The sequence below is a fragment of the Lontra canadensis genome, unplaced genomic scaffold, assembly GCF_010015895.1.
Source record: "Lontra canadensis isolate GAN:19392208 unplaced genomic scaffold, GSC_riverotter_1.0 scaffold1, whole genome shotgun sequence".
Classification (NCBI taxonomy): Eukaryota; Metazoa; Chordata; class Mammalia; order Carnivora; family Mustelidae; genus Lontra; species Lontra canadensis.
Genome location: NW_022630995.1, coordinates 72,130,367 through 72,151,646, shown reverse-complemented (window position 1 = coordinate 72,151,646; position 21,280 = coordinate 72,130,367). Strand labels below are relative to the sequence as shown.

At 36.2% G+C, this 21,280-nt stretch overlaps 1 protein-coding gene across 3 annotated transcripts in view; it reads right to left on the bottom strand.

The window, feature by feature from the left end:
* The window catches only part of SLC7A11 (solute carrier family 7 member 11), a 73,480-nt gene that overhangs the window by 17,343 nt on the left and 34,857 nt on the right, over positions 1-21,280 (bottom strand). For all 3 annotated transcript variants that reach the window (XM_032857581.1, XM_032857591.1, XM_032857571.1), the window contains exon 7: positions 781-904. In XM_032857581.1, coding sequence (XP_032713472.1) covers positions 781-904 — 124 coding nt within the window. The remainder of the gene's footprint in view (positions 1-780; positions 905-21,280) is intronic.

Sequence of the window (21,280 nt, the reverse complement as noted above, 5' to 3'; positions counted from 1 at the left end):
GAATAAATGCCCCCTTACCAGCTAAGTTTTTATACAAAAAAAAAAAAAAAGTATGTGTCACAGAATAACAGTCCAATAACATGAACTTTGAAAGCAAAGACAGTCCTGAAGTCAAATAAATTTTGGAAAATGCTGTAAAATTATGAGTATCCACTTCTTACAGAGCTAAATTGCACATTAGTATCCTTAATATTCTGATAAGTGCTATAGCAATGACATCTGTTTAACTTTGAATAACTCAATAATTCCAAAAATTAGTAATATCCCATTACTGGTATTCAAAAAATATACTAGAACAAACAAATATATATGGTCATCCCTTGGAAATCCTTAAGTGGTACTTTGGGAAAAAAAGACTTTAAGTTAGCATTTGAAAAGTTTACAAACAGGAAAGGGTACAGAATAAATTACAATTTACATACCAAAAAATACCTTCATTTAAAGTCAGGAACTGCCCAACTGCCCACCTATCCTGAAAGTCATGTTGGAAGAACACTATCTTCCATTCAACATGCACACATAAAAATGTGTTTTCAAGCATGAATATGGGGAAACGTTTTACACGAAATGAACAATGCAGAGAAATCATATAGGATTTGGGCTGTACCAGTCAAATGAAGTATGCCAAGGTGTGCCCTAAATGTTTTAAATGCTCATGATTATTCAGGTCAAGAAAAGATTACTGAATTTCAAAACACTTGCTGCTGGAGGGAACTACTATGAAATTGCATCAACTCATTAGCCTAAATTCAAATGGGCATTTTTCCAACTTGGACTTACCACCGCCACTGCATTTGAAAGCAACAGCTCCTCAGCACTAATGGTCGTAAAGTAGGCCACATTTGTTAGCACATAGCCAATGGTGACGATGGCCATGGATATACATATGGCAAGGGGGATGTTTCTGAAATGCACAAAGGAATTGTTCATTAGTCATCTTTTGTTAGTCATTCTCTGACAGCAAAGATGATCCGATAACAGGCTAATTCAAATAAAGAATAAAATAGTATTATGATAATTACAGGCTCTGTTGGGTATGCATATTTTATCAGGGTGAAGTACTACAGAGTCCTTTGTAATTTAATAAGGTCATGGGACCAGATACTTCATTTGTCTTGTCTGCTGCTCTACCCCCATAACACATGGGTCCGTCCCATTCTTGTGCTCCATAAATGCTATAGTGTTTCTCACACTTGATCATGCATCACCTAGAGGGCTTGTTGAAACACAGTTTGCTGATCCCATCTCAGAGTTTCTGACTCAGTGGGATTTGCATTTCTAACAAGTTCCTCTGCAGTTGAGCTGCTGCTGGCCAGGGACCCAAACTTTGAGAACCATGGGCCCATATACCTTTCGAATACTAATTTACTGCCTTGACACCTTTCTAATCCTAGACCCCAGGAAAGTCTTTCACATTCAGCTTTTCCCCTTCAGTAACTTCCTTATCAGCAAGTAAGTTGTACATTTCTGAATGTATGAGAACAAGATGTATCTATCATTCCAAATGATAGTAATGATAATTTTATATATAACACAAAAAGCACAGAAGGACTCGCAATAATGACTTTGCACTGCCCTGCTGTGAGTTCAAAGGAAGCTCAAGATCATGAGTATCTATTAAAGCAACAGTGCAGATAATCCCATGAAATTAGAGGTGACATGCTGTGAAGTACATATGACCGGACCGTGCTGACACTCTGTGGCAGCCACAAGTACCGGGCACAAATGCAATGTTATGTCTTCATTTAATGCACCGAGAAAGCCAGGAGTTACTGACCCTAATAATTTGATTCCATGTTACCGATACACATTACTTGCTTAACATAATCACCTCTTCAGACTCTTTCCAGTTCAAGCAACTTAAACCTTCAGCTCCCTGCACAAAGGCTGATGGGTTTTTTAGCCATACAGCTTATCAGCCCTCATGGAGCCTTAACCCTGCTGGGTGCCACTAATGAAGACCTCAATATCATTTCTTCCAAGATGAAAATACAGTTCAGAACTGGGAGGCGGGGGGGGGGGAAGAGGCACAGCCTGCCTCACTCCCCAAGCTGGGTATGTTTAGGACACGAAGTCCCAGCTCATTATGCTGAACAGCACTATCCCCTGTTGAGAACGGGCAAACCTAGCCAGTCAGCAACTGCCATTCATTATGCTGCTTGGAGCCGACACTTCCCCTGATCCCCAAAGCCTTAAGCCTTGATGGGGAAACACATCGACCTCTAAATCCTGGCATCCTAATATAAAAGTAGCAGATGTTCCCCTTCCCCAGTGTGAAGAGGGTCCTGTGGAATTTTCTGTTAACACCATAACATGCATTGCTAGTTGTGATTGATAAATGCTAAATTTAAGGAGAGGAAATCACTGGGCCAATTAAATACAAAGGAGTGAGTGGCGTAAGGCATATTAAAGATGAATTCTGTTTCTCTGAGAGAAAGACGAGATGTAAATGCAAAGGGCTAAGAAGGCAAACATGAAGGTATATGTGCAGTTTTTCAACCACTCACAGTATTATTTTAAACTTGAATCTTTTCTGTTTTTATAACATCCCAAATGGTGTGTTAAGCTCCTTCTCTGGAGGAGAGAAGCAGAGAGGGAGAGGGGGAGAGAGAGAGTCTCTATTCCTTGCAAGGATTCGGGATTAAGAAGTGTAAAGTTTCTGTTAATAAAAACTGAGGTGACATTGTTAAGTGCAGTGAAGCAACTAACCTGTCCAGGACAGGTAGTGCTGTGACATCGTAAGGTGCTGCAAATTAGCAGGGACAAGTCAGTCTGAAACGTGGGCTGTGGCCCTCCCAGCAAACTCTAGCCTCCGCTCAGCTCTTCCAAGGAAACCTCCCCACTTCCTGCTTCAAGATTATGGTACATCTGAGGGAAGTTTTCTAAATTGATTTTAGCAGAAGGAATCCTAAAAAAAAATCCAACTTTTTTTTCTCCGTTTGTCAATGACAAAAACTATAGCAAATAGCTGCTGCCGTTTACTTGGTGGCCGTTATGTGCCGGATATTTTATTACGTACTTTCCATATTTGCCTCATTTAATCTTTGGAAAATGCTGTGAGTTAGGAGCATCATCGCCATCTTAATATGTGAGGAAATGAAGTCTTAGAAAGTCTAAATAGCTGTTTAAGGATATACAACTGGTAAACCGGAACCCAGAAGTCAGCCGATCATCCTCGCGGAAGTCACAGCATTTTAACCATGAAAGCGTACTCTCTCTCTTTCTGTCCCTCTCATGTGTGTGGATCCTCAATCTCTCCACTCTTAATTTTCAGAGAAATCATAACTGTTGAATATGCGTACTGCAAATCTCCTAGCAAGACTGTATTTCTCATGTAGTCACTGAAAATGCAGTTTTATTTACCAGAAAGGAGAAAAAGAGTTATTTCATGATTTTTATCATTTTTCTGCATGACACGAACTGTAATGTCAAGTGAATGTTTTCAAAAGTTTCAATTTTTAGAAAAGGTTTTGTTTTGTTTTGTTTAGATTTAAAAGACAACAGAAGCTCACTTAGTAAATTTCCCTGGACAGTTTTTGCAGGAAAGGAGGAAGAGCAGGTATGTTTGTCAGAGAAGCTGAAATGTACAGGTTATTAACAATTTCATCATCAGCCAGATATACTATACAGATACCAGAGGAAAAAAAATCAAAGAAGCTTAAAATACAAGACAAAATTGAGAAAGGGTCCAACCTTGTTGCAACTTATAACTTGCCCAGGAATTCCTCTCTAAGTAAATTAAGCCATGAGAATTGGAAGGGGTGTGGCAAAAGAGCCACTATCTTCTGTCCCCAGGTCCCATTTCACTCCGACAAAGGGAAGGAGGAGAAGAGTTTGTGGCTGCCTTGGCATAAACAGCAATCACCAAGGAAAGCAGTTGACGTGTTCAGAAGGGCTTGGCACCATGTGGTTAACTCCTGGGTTTCAAGCATCAAAGCTTAAGAGCCACTGGATGAGCTGATAAAAGCTATTAGGCCATGCCAGAGCAATCTTTCTGGAGGCTTTAGATGCAGAGGGCAGATAAGCACGGTTAGTAACTCAAGATTAAGGCAAATGGCACAGGATAATAAAATGAATTAAAGGGACTAGTAGACCACTGATATTTCAAAGCCTCTGTGTTATTGTGAGGTATCCTCCAATTCTAAGTGCAACAAAAGCACTGTCTTTAAGCAGAATAAAAATGACCTATACCTATGAATTCCACTCTTTTTTGAATGTTTGTGCACATTTGTTATATTAACAAAATACATATGTATTAAAAGGAGTTACTTAATCCTTAAGACCTCTAGTCATTATACAAAGTCTTTTCAATTAAAGGCCATTAAGTATGTGGGAATCCAATCACATTATTAGCTGCACTTAGTTTCAATCAAAAGGTCTTGGATAGTCCTCTTTTCCTGTGGGCTTACTTTAAATTGGTACCCATAACCCGTCTATGTCACACGTGGATAAATATTTGTTTTCTTTGAAATTATTAAATGGAGGTCTCTGCAACATCTGCTTAAAAGCATTTCATTCTAAGGAATAGACCTTCCCAGGAATCCAAATGGTCCCAAAAGTAATGGCTGGTAGCTTATATTTGTATAATCTACAAAGCACTGACAAATACACTTTATCTTCAAATATACACATGCCATTCCAAATCCTTTGTGGAATGAGAGAGAGTATGAACGAATAACAAACAAAATTCACATCAACTGAATGAAACAAGAGGTTGCTGAAGCTGTTCACCCCATTTTCAAATAAGGGAACCAAGACTCTGAAAGTTAAATGATGTGGCCAAGGTCATAAAAACAGTTAAGTGGGAGGGCTGAAAGGTGAGCCTGTTCTTCCCGCTCTAAGTTCCACATTCACTGTATCTCCTGCCATGACATCATGGCTGCTTTGTGCCTGCTTTAACTCTGTGGACAAGGTCCCTAGGATTCTCATGAGCTGACAAACGTGTTTTATTTTGTATAAGTAATATAAATACCTGATGGCTGAATGTAAAAATGTGACACATTTTATGCCAAGTGTATTTCTCCATGCATGGAATAGCCAGTGCAAGTAAACTTACAAGTAATGCAGCATGGGATGCATTTCTTAATATACTTTGCAACTATACAATAGAGCATCAGAAATGACCATTGTCTCCAATGCTTTATATTGGCTAGAAGGACTCCTTGCTGCAAACACAGAATGAGTCACAAGCTAGCTTGATTCTCCAGAAGAGATTTGAGGACATCTGAAGGTTTCAGGGATTTCTGATTTTCAAACCATATGAGTCATCTAGTCATCACTTGAATTTAGAATATTCCTAACATTGTTTTATAACTTGATCAAAATTTTCTAAGATTGGTGTGAACGAAAATAAGTTCCACACACTCCCCAGTGTTGCATACATACAATGGGGACCACAGAACTCACTCATCCTGGGGCATCTAAAGTTGTCTTTGAGACAGCGGACTGGGTGTGAGGACAGTCAGTTCTGTTAAAGCCTGTTCTTTTACGTTCAAGAATCTTCTAAGGGAAGTGACTGATGCTTCACACTTTCTATTTAAAAATCATTAATATTTTAACACATGTATGTGACATTCAGGAGAAAGGATCAGGGGAAGGAGGATTCAGAAGTGTAAGAAAATGGTAAACTTAATATGTGAGAGGCAAAAAGAAAAGTAAGACAACTTTCAAAATATTTTTCATTTCTATTAATAAACTAGGTACTATTTATTCATATAAAATTGAAATGTAAGTGTGATTCATCTCAACACAAAGTATTTTAAAATTATATTAAGTACCTCTTGATTCCAAGTTTTTTAGAATCATACTTGTTTCACATTTTCTTTATAATTACACTATAAAGACCTTGAAAGCTTTTCTATAGCTCTGACACAGAAATGACTCAAGCACCTCTTTTATTTCTCTTTTGTATCCAACAATCAATTAATTAATTTTTGCTGAATCACTCTGTTTATACACTGGTATTAATTTTATCTCACTCCTCAAACTTCAGTCATGCATTATAGACAAAAAGATAAGTAATAGTGTATCTTAAAGAAAATCAATCCATATTTTTCATTCACATGATTTTTCCCCCATACATTTTTGTATATTTTCCCTGACTCTTGCTCATACCAAATCCCCCAGAGAGCTCTGGGCACAGAATCATCCTATCTGGCCATGTGATTTCTTTCTTTTTTCTTTTTTCTTCTTTTTAGGTTTTATTTATTTATTTGACAGAGACACAGCAAGAAAGGGAACACAAGCAGAGAAAGTGGGGGAGGGAGAAGCAGTCTCCCCTCTAAATAGGGATCCCGATGCAGGATTCCATCATGACCTGAGCGGAGGGCAGATGCTTAACCAACTGAGCCACCCAGGGGTCCCCGGCTATGTGATTTCTGACATTTCTAGCAGGGATTGAATTACAAATAAGTGTTTTTGATAGCTTTCCAGAATTGAAACAATTAGATTACAGATGGCTGGAATCACAAATTCCTTTGTGTGTTTTCAGTGATTTTGCCTCATTGTCATTTAATGCTATCACTATATCTCTAGTTATCCATGGTGAGTGGGAATTGGGCTGTTAGTAACATAAAAGAAATGCACTTAAGGAGACATAACAAGTAGTTGAGGGAAATGTGTGGGTTGTCACTGAAAGAAAAAAAAATGTAGCAGAGGAAACATCTAACTTAAGGACAATTTCTGGGCCAAGGATGAATGCAGAGATATGACAAGCAGATTGTCACATAAAGATACACAGTCATCCCACTGATTTCAGGCATTAAACACCTGCCCTCTGCTCCTTACAGGATCACAGCAAGGCTATGGATGTTTTCATTGAAACATGTTAAATTTCAATACCACTGATGTTTAATCTAAATCTCACCATTCTCCATTGTCCACAGATGAAGAAGTCCATAAACAGAAAGAGAAGACAGAGAGACCTGTAGAGAGATGTAAGAAATGAACAGACACAGATTAAAAGATTGCAGGGCTGAAGGAGGCTTGTGGGAAAATGTAAGGAGGGAAGTAGGTACAGCAACACCAAGAACAAAGAACTAAAATGGAAACTTACAATTCAGAAACATAGGGTGAGAAGCAATTAGAAGCATTAGTATAACCATCAATCCCTAAAAACACTTAAATTTTTATCCTATTTAAATTCATCACTAAATAAAATTAAGTTTGAGAGTGAATTTTCATTTGCTTGAATTTCATTCAGAAAAAGTAACATGTAACACTTTTTCTCATTTTCCAGAGACTTCGAGTATGTCTTTCAGATACATTACAATTATTCATGTTTACCATGGGTAACGATAAAGATATTAGAAGGCAAGTTTGAACGTATAGAAACATGATTGGTTTCCAATACAATGTTAGCAATTAAATAATTGAAAGGATAAAATCTTTTAATAACAAGAAATTACATTTCACACCAATGTTCATTCAATTCTTATGTTTGTAAAACTGTTTTTACCATATGCCTTTTAAAATTTCATTATTTTCCTCAGGATTTGAACTGATGTACACTACAATAACGCAACATCTAAATGAACCATTCTTTGTAACAGAGTCCCTGAAATTCAGATGTATGGCTGAAACGTCAACTACCTACCACACCATTGTGTACTTCCACAGTTCAAACTGTTCTTGAGAAGAGCTACCCACATAGGCCACATTTGCCAGATGCTCTTGTATTTAGGTGAGAGGGTGCCTTAACCTTGATGTCAATTGATGTGGCAGTTAAAGGTCCAGCTGTATAAGAAGTGGGCCACCTCGTCATGCACTTTGCCTAACTGACCACTAATCGCAAAGGATCTATAGAGAGGCAAAGCCACACAATGAGAGGAATCTAGGTCACAGAAATAACATGTGGATGAAGGCCCATCAGTTAGCCAGAGACACCAACATTGGACTGTTACATGATATAAAAATTAAATTTTTGATTGTTTAAAGCCATTAAAAACTCGCAGTGTGTCTACTGTTGAAGTCGGCATTATCCTAACTAATAAAAGAATGGAAGTCCTCATTATATCAAGATTTTAATTAATTCTTTTGTATAAGAGTTGAAATGGGTCCTCATTAAATTGTCTCCTATATTACATTGTTTTATAAGGGATCAGTATCTGATATAAAATTCTTCAAACAATGTCCCAAATTACAAAAGCCAAATGAAAACATTCATATCTGAGAATAGTAAAAATTAGTCATTATTCAAACTTCCCAGAAACAGAGCAAAGATAGATTGCCTTGTTTGCCACTTTAAAATATAAAATCTCCTGCACTTAAAACAATTGCCACCAATCCAACAAAGATCAAAGCACAACCGCTTCTTGTTTTGACCAAGGACATACAATAACACAATGCAATGTTAAATAAATATACTTTTATGCCAGGAAAAGGCCACATAAATAAATATACCCACTTTGGCATAGCAAATGAGAATTAGAATCAAAATTCCCTCAGGCCAGAAGCACTATCTTGGAAGGAACAGACAACATTTCTCCTACTCTACATGCATAAATCAGGTCCAGGCGCATTTCTGATCAGCCACGTGATAAGAAATGGAACAGATAAACATGGAGACATTCAGCCATGACGAGTAAACTACTGCTCCTACCACCAAAAATTGCCTTCGACATTTCCGACCAACAATGACCAATCTAACTAATCCTTAGTAATAAGTTCCCATCGGTATCAGGTGGTCATATAGATAAGTGACTTTCCAGTTGGGTGCTCTGGGAATCGGAACAGAAACGGGACACCTGGAAAGATTACAGACCACCCTGTTCTCACTCACTCCAACCACATCCATCCCCTCTTATTTGTTTTATGTGTTGATATTCTGCCACACAACTGAGGATTTCGAATAGTTTTAAGATCACTGTTCTATATTCTACAAGTTGAATTATGTCTTCAGATTCTTTTTTGGACCCAATACTGGCTTCCTAAAGTACACTTTTGAAAATATATGGATTATTTCCATAAAGTAGCTATATATGAATGATTATACAGGTATGTATGTATATATTTGACCTTATGAAGTTGAAAATAATGTCTGTTACTGTAACAAGTTCCTATTTATACTCCTTACTCATAGGGTCATTCTTAGTAGGAAGGGTACAAGGTTGATAGATGAGCCAAGAACTATGGCCCGGCTTCAGTCAGTGGTAAATCCACATGAGAACATGACACAGCAGGCTGATGAAGCAGTAGAGAAAGGCAACAATGAGAAGACATAGAGTTGATGGGCCAAGTACCCTGCCAGTTGAGAGAGGTCATTGTCAAGAAAGTGATGACGAAGACTCCTGATTGGAATAGTTCACAGCTCCCCGAAAAGGTCACAAAGGCCCAGAGAATGGCAGAATTTCCTGCAAGCCATCCCTCTCCTCTCTGCAGGCTGTCAGTTCACCGAGATTCCTACTCGCAGCAGAAATGGAAATTTTGTAATCTTTTATCTTTCGGCTCAGAAGTTAAACCCTCTGAACAATAAGCTTTTGTGTTGTAGTTTATATTTACTAATGTCCTTTTTTAGACTACAAGGATTCTTAGGCAAACCTCTCTCTAGGAATAGTTTTCTTAAATCAACTATATTGTGTAGTGGCTGAGGGACTAGGAAAATAGAAGCAGTCCTAACATTTGCCCACCTCATAATCCCCCCTTTCCTTTATATTTTCAGCCCCATTTCCCCAAATCCTACAACCAATATATATACCTGTCTCTCTCTATCTATATATATATATATACACACACACATATATATATACACACACACATATATACACGTATATATATGTATATATATATGTATATATACGTGTATATATGTGTGTGTATATATATATATGTGTGTGTGTATATATATATATATCATCCCAGTTGTAAATTACCTTTTCACAACATATTTTCTCTGGAGTTTTGCCTTTGATTTTGCCTTCAGCTCATAGAGTTTTGAAAAATTTTCTGGACCCCAATCCGAAGGCTAGGTCTAATCACATTCCGATCACTTGTAGGGACTCAAGGAGATACCTGGATCTCTCTAGGTTTAAACTTCCATATCAGCTAAAAAGAGTATTGAATTGGGGCACCTGAGTGGCTCGGTCATCTGAGCCTCAGACTCTTGGTTTTGGTTCAGGTCATGACCTCATGGGCCCTGAGACTGAGCTCCAAGTCAGGCTCCATGCTCAGCAGGGAGTCTGTTTGAGATTCTCTCCCTCTGCCCTCCCTTGACTCATGAACACACAAACTTGCACATGTGTGTGCTCTCTCTTTCTCTCTCGAATAAGTAAGTAAATCTTTACTTTTTTTTTTTTAAGGGTATTGAGTGAATAGAGTCTAAAGTCTATTTTACCTGAAAGTTTATTATTCAAACACTTTAGCAAATAAAGCTAATCCGTAAAGATTGTTCAACAGAATATTTTAAAAACTCAATGGAGCACTTGCTCATGTACCAGAGCATTCTAAAGAAATGCCTGCCATTACCTTGTTCTGTTGTTTGGAGGAAGGAATAGGATGCCGCTGACTTTACAATCCCTTTTCCTGGGCTCTGGAGATTATGATTCTATCCTCAGCCAGGAATACCAGCACATCAAAACACCTTCTATCATTGCAACTTCAAACTGTCACCCTGGCTGAAAATATTGATCATTACTAAAGACCACTTAAAGGAAAAGTGGTTTGTCCATTCTCCCAGATTCTAAAATGATACCTGTAGATCAGGTCAGAACTCTGGAAGGCCACCTTATAAGACCATTTTATCACAGACTCTCATGAAATGTCTTTGCAGGTCACTATATTTTATGCCTCAGCTTTTATGAAAACTTTATTGTAAACACACTTTTACAAATCATCTGAATTTTAGGAGGACATCTGTAGTACTATTATCACTTGTAATCTCCATCTATTCATACTCACCTAATTTTACAAAAAATTTAAGGCCATTCACTGAGCATTGTAAAGTGCCCTCAAAGTGTTTCCTTTAAATCTATAATGCAAACATTTTTGAGAGGAATTGACAGGACTCCTTATTACCCTCAAAGATACCTCTGCTTTTCATTTAGCTTGTAACCACATATGGAAAGAGTTCCCAGCTTCCTTGGCTGCTTCTTCTTTTTTTTTTTTTTTCCTAATCAATCTTTTATTTCTAGGACATGTGGTTCATTAAAATAGGGAGAGAAGAGAACTATTTTGGAAGATACAACATAGGATTTAAGAAATTTTTAAAATAGAAACTTGTTTACAATAGGGATGGGAGGACTTATAAAAGTTACCAAATTTAAATTACTTCAACCAAACGAAGCTATCATTTTGACTTTCTTTTACACTATTTTCACAGCCATGAGATAGAACTGCACAAACCTTCCAAAAGAAGACTTTAAAAAAATAAATGGAAGTGAATGAAATGAATGGAATGAAATGAAATGAATGGAAGTGAATGGAAATAAATGGAATAAATAAATGGAAGTGAAGAGGAAAAAGGAAATTAAAAAAGTTAAGAGGCAGCTTTAACAGAGAAAAACGAAATGTTTATTCCACCAAAACCTCATGAGAATTCTAAATTATTAAATCTTAGAGAACACCTGATTTACGAACAGGATAACACAGCCCCTAGCCAAAATCATTTTTAATAAAAAGCATGAAACCTCCTGAAGTTCATCTCAGATTTAATATCAAACACAGCAGCCACACATGAACATTTCCCCATAAAACACAAACACAGCACGGCACAATCAGCTGGCAGCCATCAGTGGGGTGCAGCAGAACAAACAAACAGGGTGTTGGAACCATGGGAGGGATCAGGCCTCACAATCAAGATGAAGCGGCCAATGGAAATGGACCGACTGAGCTGATGTCAATGAGGAAGGCAAAGGGGCTCAAGGAAGACTCATTTCTAAATATACTACGGCAGCCAATTCACAGTCCTGGTCAAAACACTGAGCTTCCTGGTTGGCTGTTGGACTTCAGAGAGCAACGCAATTGTGCTTTTGTGTTGAATTTGATGCATAAATTTAGAATATGCCAAGTGAATGGGAACCACCATAAGAAAACAGAGACTGGTAATAAAATATTCCAACATTGCCATTCTTGTTCTGTTAAAAAAAAAAAAAAAGGAGTAAACTGCTAAAAGATGTCTAAAAATGTGACTCCAATATTTTCCAACAGATACTTGGTTCAAAGATAAGAAAGATGTCAAGGAAAAAAATGTATCTTATTCTTTCTAATGTATGTTTGCTTAGGAACTGTGTTTATTACCATATTTATAACCTATGTGGTAAAGGATTTTTTCTCAGGAATATAAATTCAACTGGTTCAAATATAATACAATATAATATACATAATACATAAATACATATATAAAATAATTAACTTCATTTATGTTTAATCCCTTACAGGGCAGTTTCAACAATTATAAGGATCATGAGGAAATTTTTTTGCATGTTTTCATTGCTATTTCCATTAATATTTTGACATTTGCTGTTTATTAAAAAATATTCTGGGAAATAAAATATCATTATAAAAGGAGCTCCATTAGTAGAGTTCAGGGATTAAAAAAGAAAGGCAAAAAGGGGAAAAGAGTGAGACTAATATCCCTGACAGGTACCTTGTAGGTTACTTTAATTAGTATTTTCAAAATGTGGAAGAAAAAAGAGAAGAAAACAAGTTAATAATTAACTGTAGGATATAGGAAAAGAAATGTTTGGACTATAAAGGATTTAGCCATACATGTAGAATATATCTTTATATACAGGGCAGATTATACTATAAGATAATACTAGCAAGATAATTTGAAAAACTGAGTCTTAAATTTCAAAGAATTATACAGGTTTTCTTCCTATTCATGAAAAGCTAAGAGTAGAAACTGCTTATGTACAAATATGTTATACTAAATATTGATTTATTCAGAGAGAAAAAGTAGTAAGCAAGGCTATCTTTCTGTCCAGATAAGAAAGAGTTTTAAAACTTTCAATAAAAATTATATAGTAATTCGCTGACATATCAATAGAAAGATAAGTCAAGTAGAATAAATCACCTTGAAATACAACTTAGTATATAACATAAAAACAATATATGACAATTGTCGTAATTTATGAGTTAGCATTATAAGCTAAGTAAGTAAATATAATAAACTAAGGGATAATATGACTGTTCAATAAATGCAGAGATATTGAAAAATTGCAGGGGAAATCAAAAGCCTACATTATATCACTCTAAAAGAAATCCATTCCAGATAAGTGAAAAAGCTTAATGTCAAAAAGAAATCAGGAACAAACAAACAGACAAAAAATATGAGTGATGTTGCAAAAAGATTTATAATAGAAAACCAATACACAGAAATAGTTTAAAAACTTATATTTAAATGTAGTAAACTTAGTTAACTAATTAAATTATGATATATAAATTCAAAGTTCTATGAATTGAATCATTACGAAAACTTAGTTGCATGAAAAACTGTGACAGAATTTGGCAACCATTATAATAATTAGTATCCATACTATACAAAGAATTCTTTTGAATCACAAATATTCATGCCCCAAAATGTCAACCACATCCAGCTACTAAACATGGGGGAAATATTAAGCTTCATATGTGATTTTTAAAAATGCCTTTTAAAACAATGAGGTATGACCTTTACTTTTCAATTAACAAAGATTTTTGTAAATAATGACACTCAATGCTGATTAAGTATTCTTAACTATTGCTATTGAGTGAGGAAACCAATGTACATGCTTTGGAAAGCATCTTAGTAATACAAAGGGATACTTTCTAAAAGTTTATTGCATTTGACGTAGTAATTTTGATCCAGCAATTTTCCTAAGAAAATAATTGAATATGTACAAAGATTTATCTATTAAATGTATAACACAGCATTATTACACTAAAAGAAATTGGAAACATTTTCCACAACTAACAGAAAAATGAGTAAATGCTGGTACACCTACCCACCATTATAACGGTGTTTGCTAAAATTCACAAGATCTACAAAAATCTAATGAAATGTTAAATGAAAAAAGCAGCATAGATCCAGATAACTCAAAAGCGCTAGAGCTGAGCTTGAGATCCAACAAATCAGGATGGCAGGACGGACTTCCCGGTGCCTTCAAGCTGTTGGGCATAGAGCAATGAATGACACAGATGGAGGCCCAGCCCTCGCAGGGGAAACAGATAATACATAAACAAGTAAACTCATAATGTAATGCCAGAATGATGAAGAAAAGTGCAAAACATCAAGATAGAAGAAGGACTTCTATGTGATGTGATTATGAGATAACAGGTGATTTTCATTTTCTTCTACATAGTTTTTGGTATTTTAAAATCTGATTATCAATTATTATTAAAATAAAAGGGAGAAAGACCCCATACTGTTTATGAAAATAGTATGAAAATCATAAAGGTATAGAAAACACAGAAAGAAGTTTTCATTTCTATAACTTGATTTACTAGATCGTTTGACCATAACTGCTAGGTGGAAATTTGCACCCTAGCCATTTAAAAATGGCTCCAACAAGAGGTGTCTGTTAGGAGAAATAGGAGAAGGAGATCATCAGGATGCCCTGCACTCCCGGGAGTCCCCGGATCTGAGCTGTGGAGCGGGGGAGGCCAGGCTCAAGAGATGAAGGGAAGTCTGCAGGGAGATGCCTTCGAAATGGTAACTACAGGAGCAGAAGCAGCCCTGTCTTTTGGAGAACAGGAACCTGTGGTTCTGCCTCGTCAGACTTGCATCAGAAACTTGACAGCTGGAGAACACCTCCATGCCCAGGCTGACTCTGTCTCCCTCACTGCAGTTCAGAGTTCAGGTTGTGGCTCCACAAAAAGACAAAGGTCTCCGTGTTACCAGAGAGGGACATCGCGGAGTTCAATTTGCAGTTGTCTTCTCTGAGCATTTGCCACTGATCACCTCTCCTTGGCCAGAGACCAGGCAAGAAGAGGATCAAATAGCGAAATACTTACGTACATTTAAAACACATTTAACCTTTCCTCCACCAGAACCTGAGCAGCTACAAATCAGTAGTTTAGAAGCATAAACTCCTCTTATGATCTATCTCACTCATTTCTTTTGTCGTTTTCTGGCTCAGAACAAAATTAATCGTGTCTTCTATACCAATTTCTCTTTTGCTTGCCTCAGGCCGGAATATGCAAGTGAGATCTTGATTGTTTGATAGTATCAATATAGGAAAATTAAATATTGCCCCCCCAAAGAAATATCAGAACTATTTTGAGAATCAGCATGTCAGTAAAAATCTTAGAGAAAATAAAAAGCAACTATTTCCTTACAATATCCTAGAATTTCAGCATTTCCTCATCATAAAGTTTCTCTTTGAATCACGTAACCAAATGACCTTCAATAAACAACCTGGAATAGATTATTTAATTCAGCTAGCCTAGGACCCCTTTCATTATGTGTTTGAAAAACAGCTTTAGAAAGTCGAATGCAGGCAAATGTTAATGCTTTTATACATTTTTAAAAGCAGTTTTGTTCCATTCTCAAATAACATTCAGGTCACTCCTAATGATTACATTCTTCCCCCAGCTAATTTCGAGGCTAAAATCTTGCCATATCCATCACTCTTAGATTTGTATTCAACAACACTAAGTGTTTGAAAAGAGGACGAGAAAAGGATCAGTATTTTAAATATAAACAAACATAAACATAGACAAATTGATCCCTCTCTCTGGCTTTGATTCTTTATCTTTACAATGAAAGGGATAGAAAATTTGATGGCTACTTCTCTCCCAACTCAAAAATCTCAGCTTTGTGATATATTTTCTCAAGGTCAAGTCCATTGTGTTTTTAATTATAATAGGTAGTTAGTCTAATAAACTAGGCCAACCATACCAATGTGTGACTGGCGGAAGGTGAATGTGTGGGGAACTATTTGTCCACACAGGTAGCATGAACACTGAAATAATTTAGAAATTTAGAGACATTATCACATCCTTTGCTATCTATCCCTAAGAGAATGACCATGACAGTAGAATGTTGGGAAGAAAGGGAAAAAAAAAAAAAATGACATCATGGAAGGACAACAGGAGAGAGACTTTGGAGGATGTGGAACATGAAATGTCTATAAAAAGTTCTGTGACAGCCAACCAACCAGGCTTTAGAAATAACTCTGCTTACAAAGTCAAACATTATAGTTTTTAATCTCTTGTGTTGTGTTTTATGACTATATATTATAAACTTTAGTTCTACATATTATGAAATATTTGAGTGTTATGCCATAGAGTTAATTTCATAAACCCTTTTGCATACAATGTCTTACCATATAAAACAGTAGCCATGATGTTTTATCACTGCATTTGCAACTAAATGCATTAGTATTGATTGTTATTAAGCTTTTGTCACAGATAGCTCTCCCTATCTGTTCGACATATCTAACTTTAAAAGAGAGAGAAAGGTGGGGGGGAGTGCCTTGATGGCTCAGTCGATTAAATAGCTGACTCTTGGTTTCTGCTCAGGTCATGATCTCTGGGTCATGGGATTGAGCCGCCTGTCTGGCTCCCCACTCAGCATGGAGTCTAGTTGTCTCCCTCTCTTTCTGCCCATCCTCCTGCTTGCACTCTCTCTCTCTCCCTAAAAGAAATAAATCTTAAAAAATAAAAGAGAGAGAATGAGAAAAGGACAAATGAGAAAATGACATAGTAGTAAACAATTAGCTGGGAAAACCATCTGACTATTAAAAGCTATGAGCTCATCTCTTTAGAAAATCAACAAGTTCTATATGTTTTGGAAAAGGAACCTTCAATATAAGAGATTAAAAATGCCTACTTCTGAGACTGAGATAATTTTTCTGCTTTCCTTGGCAAGGTGTTTCAAACAAGGGTATCTTTTCCCTTGTCATAATGAATTTCAAATCCAACATTTAAGCAATGCAGAAAAAAAGAAACAGTTTCACCAAACCCTGATCTGATAATCCCTCTTGGATTACAAATGAGCTAATGACACATTTAAAAAAAAAATTAAAAGTAAACGGTCTGTCACGAGCAAACTATGTCTACTATGTCTACTATGTCAACTTGTCTACTATGAGCAAAGTATTGTCAGAGACATCAGTATATAATTTCTAATTCTCACAAAAATTCTGCAATATAAACATTAGAGTGTCCATTTAACAGATGACTATAGGAATTAATAAACATTTTTACAAGTTATTACAAATCTCTCTCTCACTCTTCCTTACCCTTTCTTTCTCTCCTTAGGTAGGCAACATAAAATATTTATTATTATAAAGTAATTAATTAAATAATAACCATACTATTAGTAATATCTAATGTTTAAAGTATTAGACCTATCAGAGATGATACCTCTCTGCATAGGCAATTCCCTCACAGTATCTGTTTAATTTTTCTTGAGAAAATATGAAATGCATAGAAAAAGACTAGTATGAACAACATTGTGCATGTACCACAGAAGGTTATAGACCATTTTATACCTTCTACAGGCACATAAGATAAAAATGGCAAGCAGAATCCTGGATTCACCATCACACATGTTACCATACATTAACAAGTATATTAGCACCTACCGATGTCCTTCTTGGTGCACTCTACATATCACTAGATTTTGTACTTCATGTGATCCCACTGAATTAGATTCCACAGCTTGGTTCTAATCCTTGATCTTCAGATATAAAAATTAAGCTCTCATGTGGTAGAGTATCACTCTGGCTTTGTTCTCCCTCCCCTCCCCCACCATTTGTCCATTCAAACTTCTTATCATTTCCTGAAATAACTTAGAAAGTTTTAGTCCTACTTAATCTCCCAATCATCATGATATCTAGAAATTGGCTGCAAATGTGTGTGTGTTTTTCTTCCTGAGACAGTTTTCTTGTCTGAGTTTCTCTTCATTGGCCATATTCCCAAATGATATCTTCATGTCAAGGTAGATAATTGCAAGTCATCTACAAGAAGCATAGAACATAATAGAGTTGGAAGGAAACTCAGAATTTGATACTCTACTGTTCCATTTCCACAGCTGAGAAGTCAGAGGCCCAGAGAGGATAAAGAACATAGCTGTGGTCACAAAATTATGTATCTCCAGAACTGGAAGTAGAACCTTAGTCACTTGACTAAGGTACAGAGCTCTTTCCACAACACCAATGTGAATCTCACTGTGCTTGGTAGTGCCAGTTGCTTTCCAGCCCAAATCTTTCCTTGTACTGGCATTGCTATTTCCTTCTCCTCCTTAACCTACCCTTTCCTCAAATACTAAATGTTTGAAAGCCAGGCTTTGACACATCTTATTTGAAATATTTCCAAACTTTGGCTGAGGATTCTATTTGGCCTTAAATTTTAAGTAAGGATTTCCTTTATCTTCCTAGCATACGACACCTCTCTCTGGTAACATAGACCTGTACGGTAGTACATGATTCCCCACATTGGCTCCCATATACTCACAATATAAAAATAGAACCAAAATATTATAGAATTAGAATCAAGCTTAAGCAATGGTCTCCCTCATTTTTCCACCTGAGTATCTAAAGAATCATGGCTAAATGATCATTTCTTTGATCTCTCTTTTGCAATTTCCAATGCCTAACCAAATTCTCTTGTTTCAATACTTTTGAATATAATTTTATCTTAAAATGAACTTTCTTCTCATTTAACTTGATCTCATTTGCTCTTCTGGCATAGAGAAAAAATGATCCCATTTTTTTTTTTTTTTAATTTAAAAAAAAAAAAAAGGACCACTCTATTTTTTAAGAGAGTATGTAAACATCATGTTGACTCATCCATTTTCTCTAAGCAGTTTGGTTCATATATTTGAGCTGGGACAATGTGGCCATTATGATGCTATTTGCTAGAATTTTCTGGCACATTATCTGTCACCATGTCTGAATATAGTAGTGTTCAGGTCCAGAAGGCAATTAACTTTTCAAAAATATTTGCTTTTATTGAAAATAAAATAAATGTATAAAAGAAGACTGAAATGTGACTTTGTGGATTTTAACTCTCTTTAAACTGTACATATGTCGCAAAAAGAAACTCCACTGAAACTACCAACAGTTTCATCTTCCCTAAACAACATTTCATATATACCCCAAACTTACAACATACCCCCACTCACCCCATCCCATTGGCTACTGGATCAGGTCTAAAACTCTTACAATGAAGGCTCACCCCATATCAGCATCCACATCTTACTACCATTTTGCCTTCTACTCTTTTTTACAATCTTTTGCTAAACCTAGAGAAGTCTACACATTATTCCTTGAAACTATGGATTTGTGTATGCCCATCCCCAACTGAGATGGCTTTACTTCTCTATTCTGCCTTTGTAAGTCCTACTTTTCTTCCAACTTCCTCTTCTACAGCAAAGTTACTTTCTCAGCCATTACAACACCTTGTACACATGAGTCACTTCTGCTTTGCCTCTTAAAGACACCAGCGGGCATGCTGTAAAGAGTACGAGCTCTAAAGCCGAACAGTCCATGCACTATATTAACCATGGATTATAATCCTAATCTTCTCACTAATTACACAGCTGTGAAAAATTACTTCACTTCACTTTAATTTTCTCAACTGAAGAATGGAAATAGGGGCACCTGACTGGTTCAGTGGATAGAGTATCTGACTCTTGATTTGGGGGTAATGACTTTGGGCCTCATGTTAAAAAAAAAAAAAAAGAAACAATATACATCATATTACTGAAAATAATCTGAAGTGCTACTTCGTAACCCATCTATTACTCAGATAACAAATACTATTTATGTTTTTAATAAAGGCTATCCATTTTCAGTTAGGCGAAAATCCATTAAAGAAAAAAATAGCATGGGGGTGGTAAACTAACACTTGTATCCTCCTGTCTTATACCAAATCAATAACTTCTTTTCTGGAAATAAGAATAAAAATTTAAATACATGACGCCAGTCACTCAAATCAACCCTTGTTTGTCAGATTTCATAAAGGAGTTTCTTGGTAAGACACTGAACCTAAAAATAAGTGACTGCAATGGAAGTACAAACAGTCCATCCATTATATCAGCACCATCAGCCCACAGTATGCTGGTGACGGTGTGGGTGTGGGCACACAAATATTTGGTTTAGAAGGAAAAAAAAAATCTGCCAAGAAATTTATCCTGATTATGATGCGTGAGCATATTGCCACCTAAGGGAGATTAGAGACTACTAAATAAAAAGCAGTTCTCATCATCTTTTGAACCTTTTAACTACTAATAATTGGGTACTTTGCTGATGATGCAGAACAACTTTTCAAGCTGATTAATAGGTCATTTGTGTAGAAAAGGCACCCCTGTTCATAAAACAATTATGCTAATCCTCTAACTTTTTTTCAAAAATTATAAAATATTCTAATCTTTCAAGAATATAGGTTTGGGTTGCAGATGGCGTTTGCATATTACTTGTCAAGCTCATTAAAATTTTTGAATTTCATATATTTTATCCTCACAACCCCATGAGAACTCTAATATGGGGATTAACACCCTCTATTTAAAACTGGCAAACAAAGATTCGGAGGCAACTTAGAGGCCTGCCCAAGGTCAAATAACTAGTTAAGAGGAGACAGTCTTAGCATTTTGATTTTCTAAACTAGTGCTATTTTCAAAGACCCAGTAAGTAAATATTTTCACAGTTCATAAAACTGAAGGAAATCTTTCTTCACTGAAAAGTCTCAACTTCATTTGCTTCATTTTAGATGTTTACATTGGTAATACAGTTTTAGCTTGTGCCCATACAAATTCAAAAGTTACTCATTTTCCTGAGTAGATCGATAAGCTGAGTCAATGTTTGATTATGACTAGAACAAAATTATCAAAATTATGCCAGTGCATGACCAGTGTAAATATAATGGCCTGGATACATCTTGTCTCGGTGCATAAAGAACAACATGGGCTATTATTCTACTTTTGAGAGAATCTGACACAATACTGAATCTGAATGAATGCCAGCAGCAGCCCACACACTAGCTATTAGTGGTCTAAAGAAATTGTTCACCAAGTATAACCCAGCATGTAAAACGTATTTGTGAGCTACTTTTGGGGTACAGTCATTAACATTCAAATCCAGGCACAGAGAAAAGTAGCTTATTTGCATAAATGAGAATATGGATAAGGGAATCACTAAACTGTGAACTCAAAAGCAGGAGACAATCTAATGACTGACATTTACTTCTGATTGCAAAACATATTTCCTTTCAGATAAAAGGATTCTAACTCTGTAACCTCTGATGTGTGTCATTTAATTTTTCCTTTGGGTTGTACCTATTACAGTCAAGACATCTGCCCTACCCTCTCTGTGCCACCCAACCTACAATTTATCAAAGCTTAAAATGGTCACAGAAATGA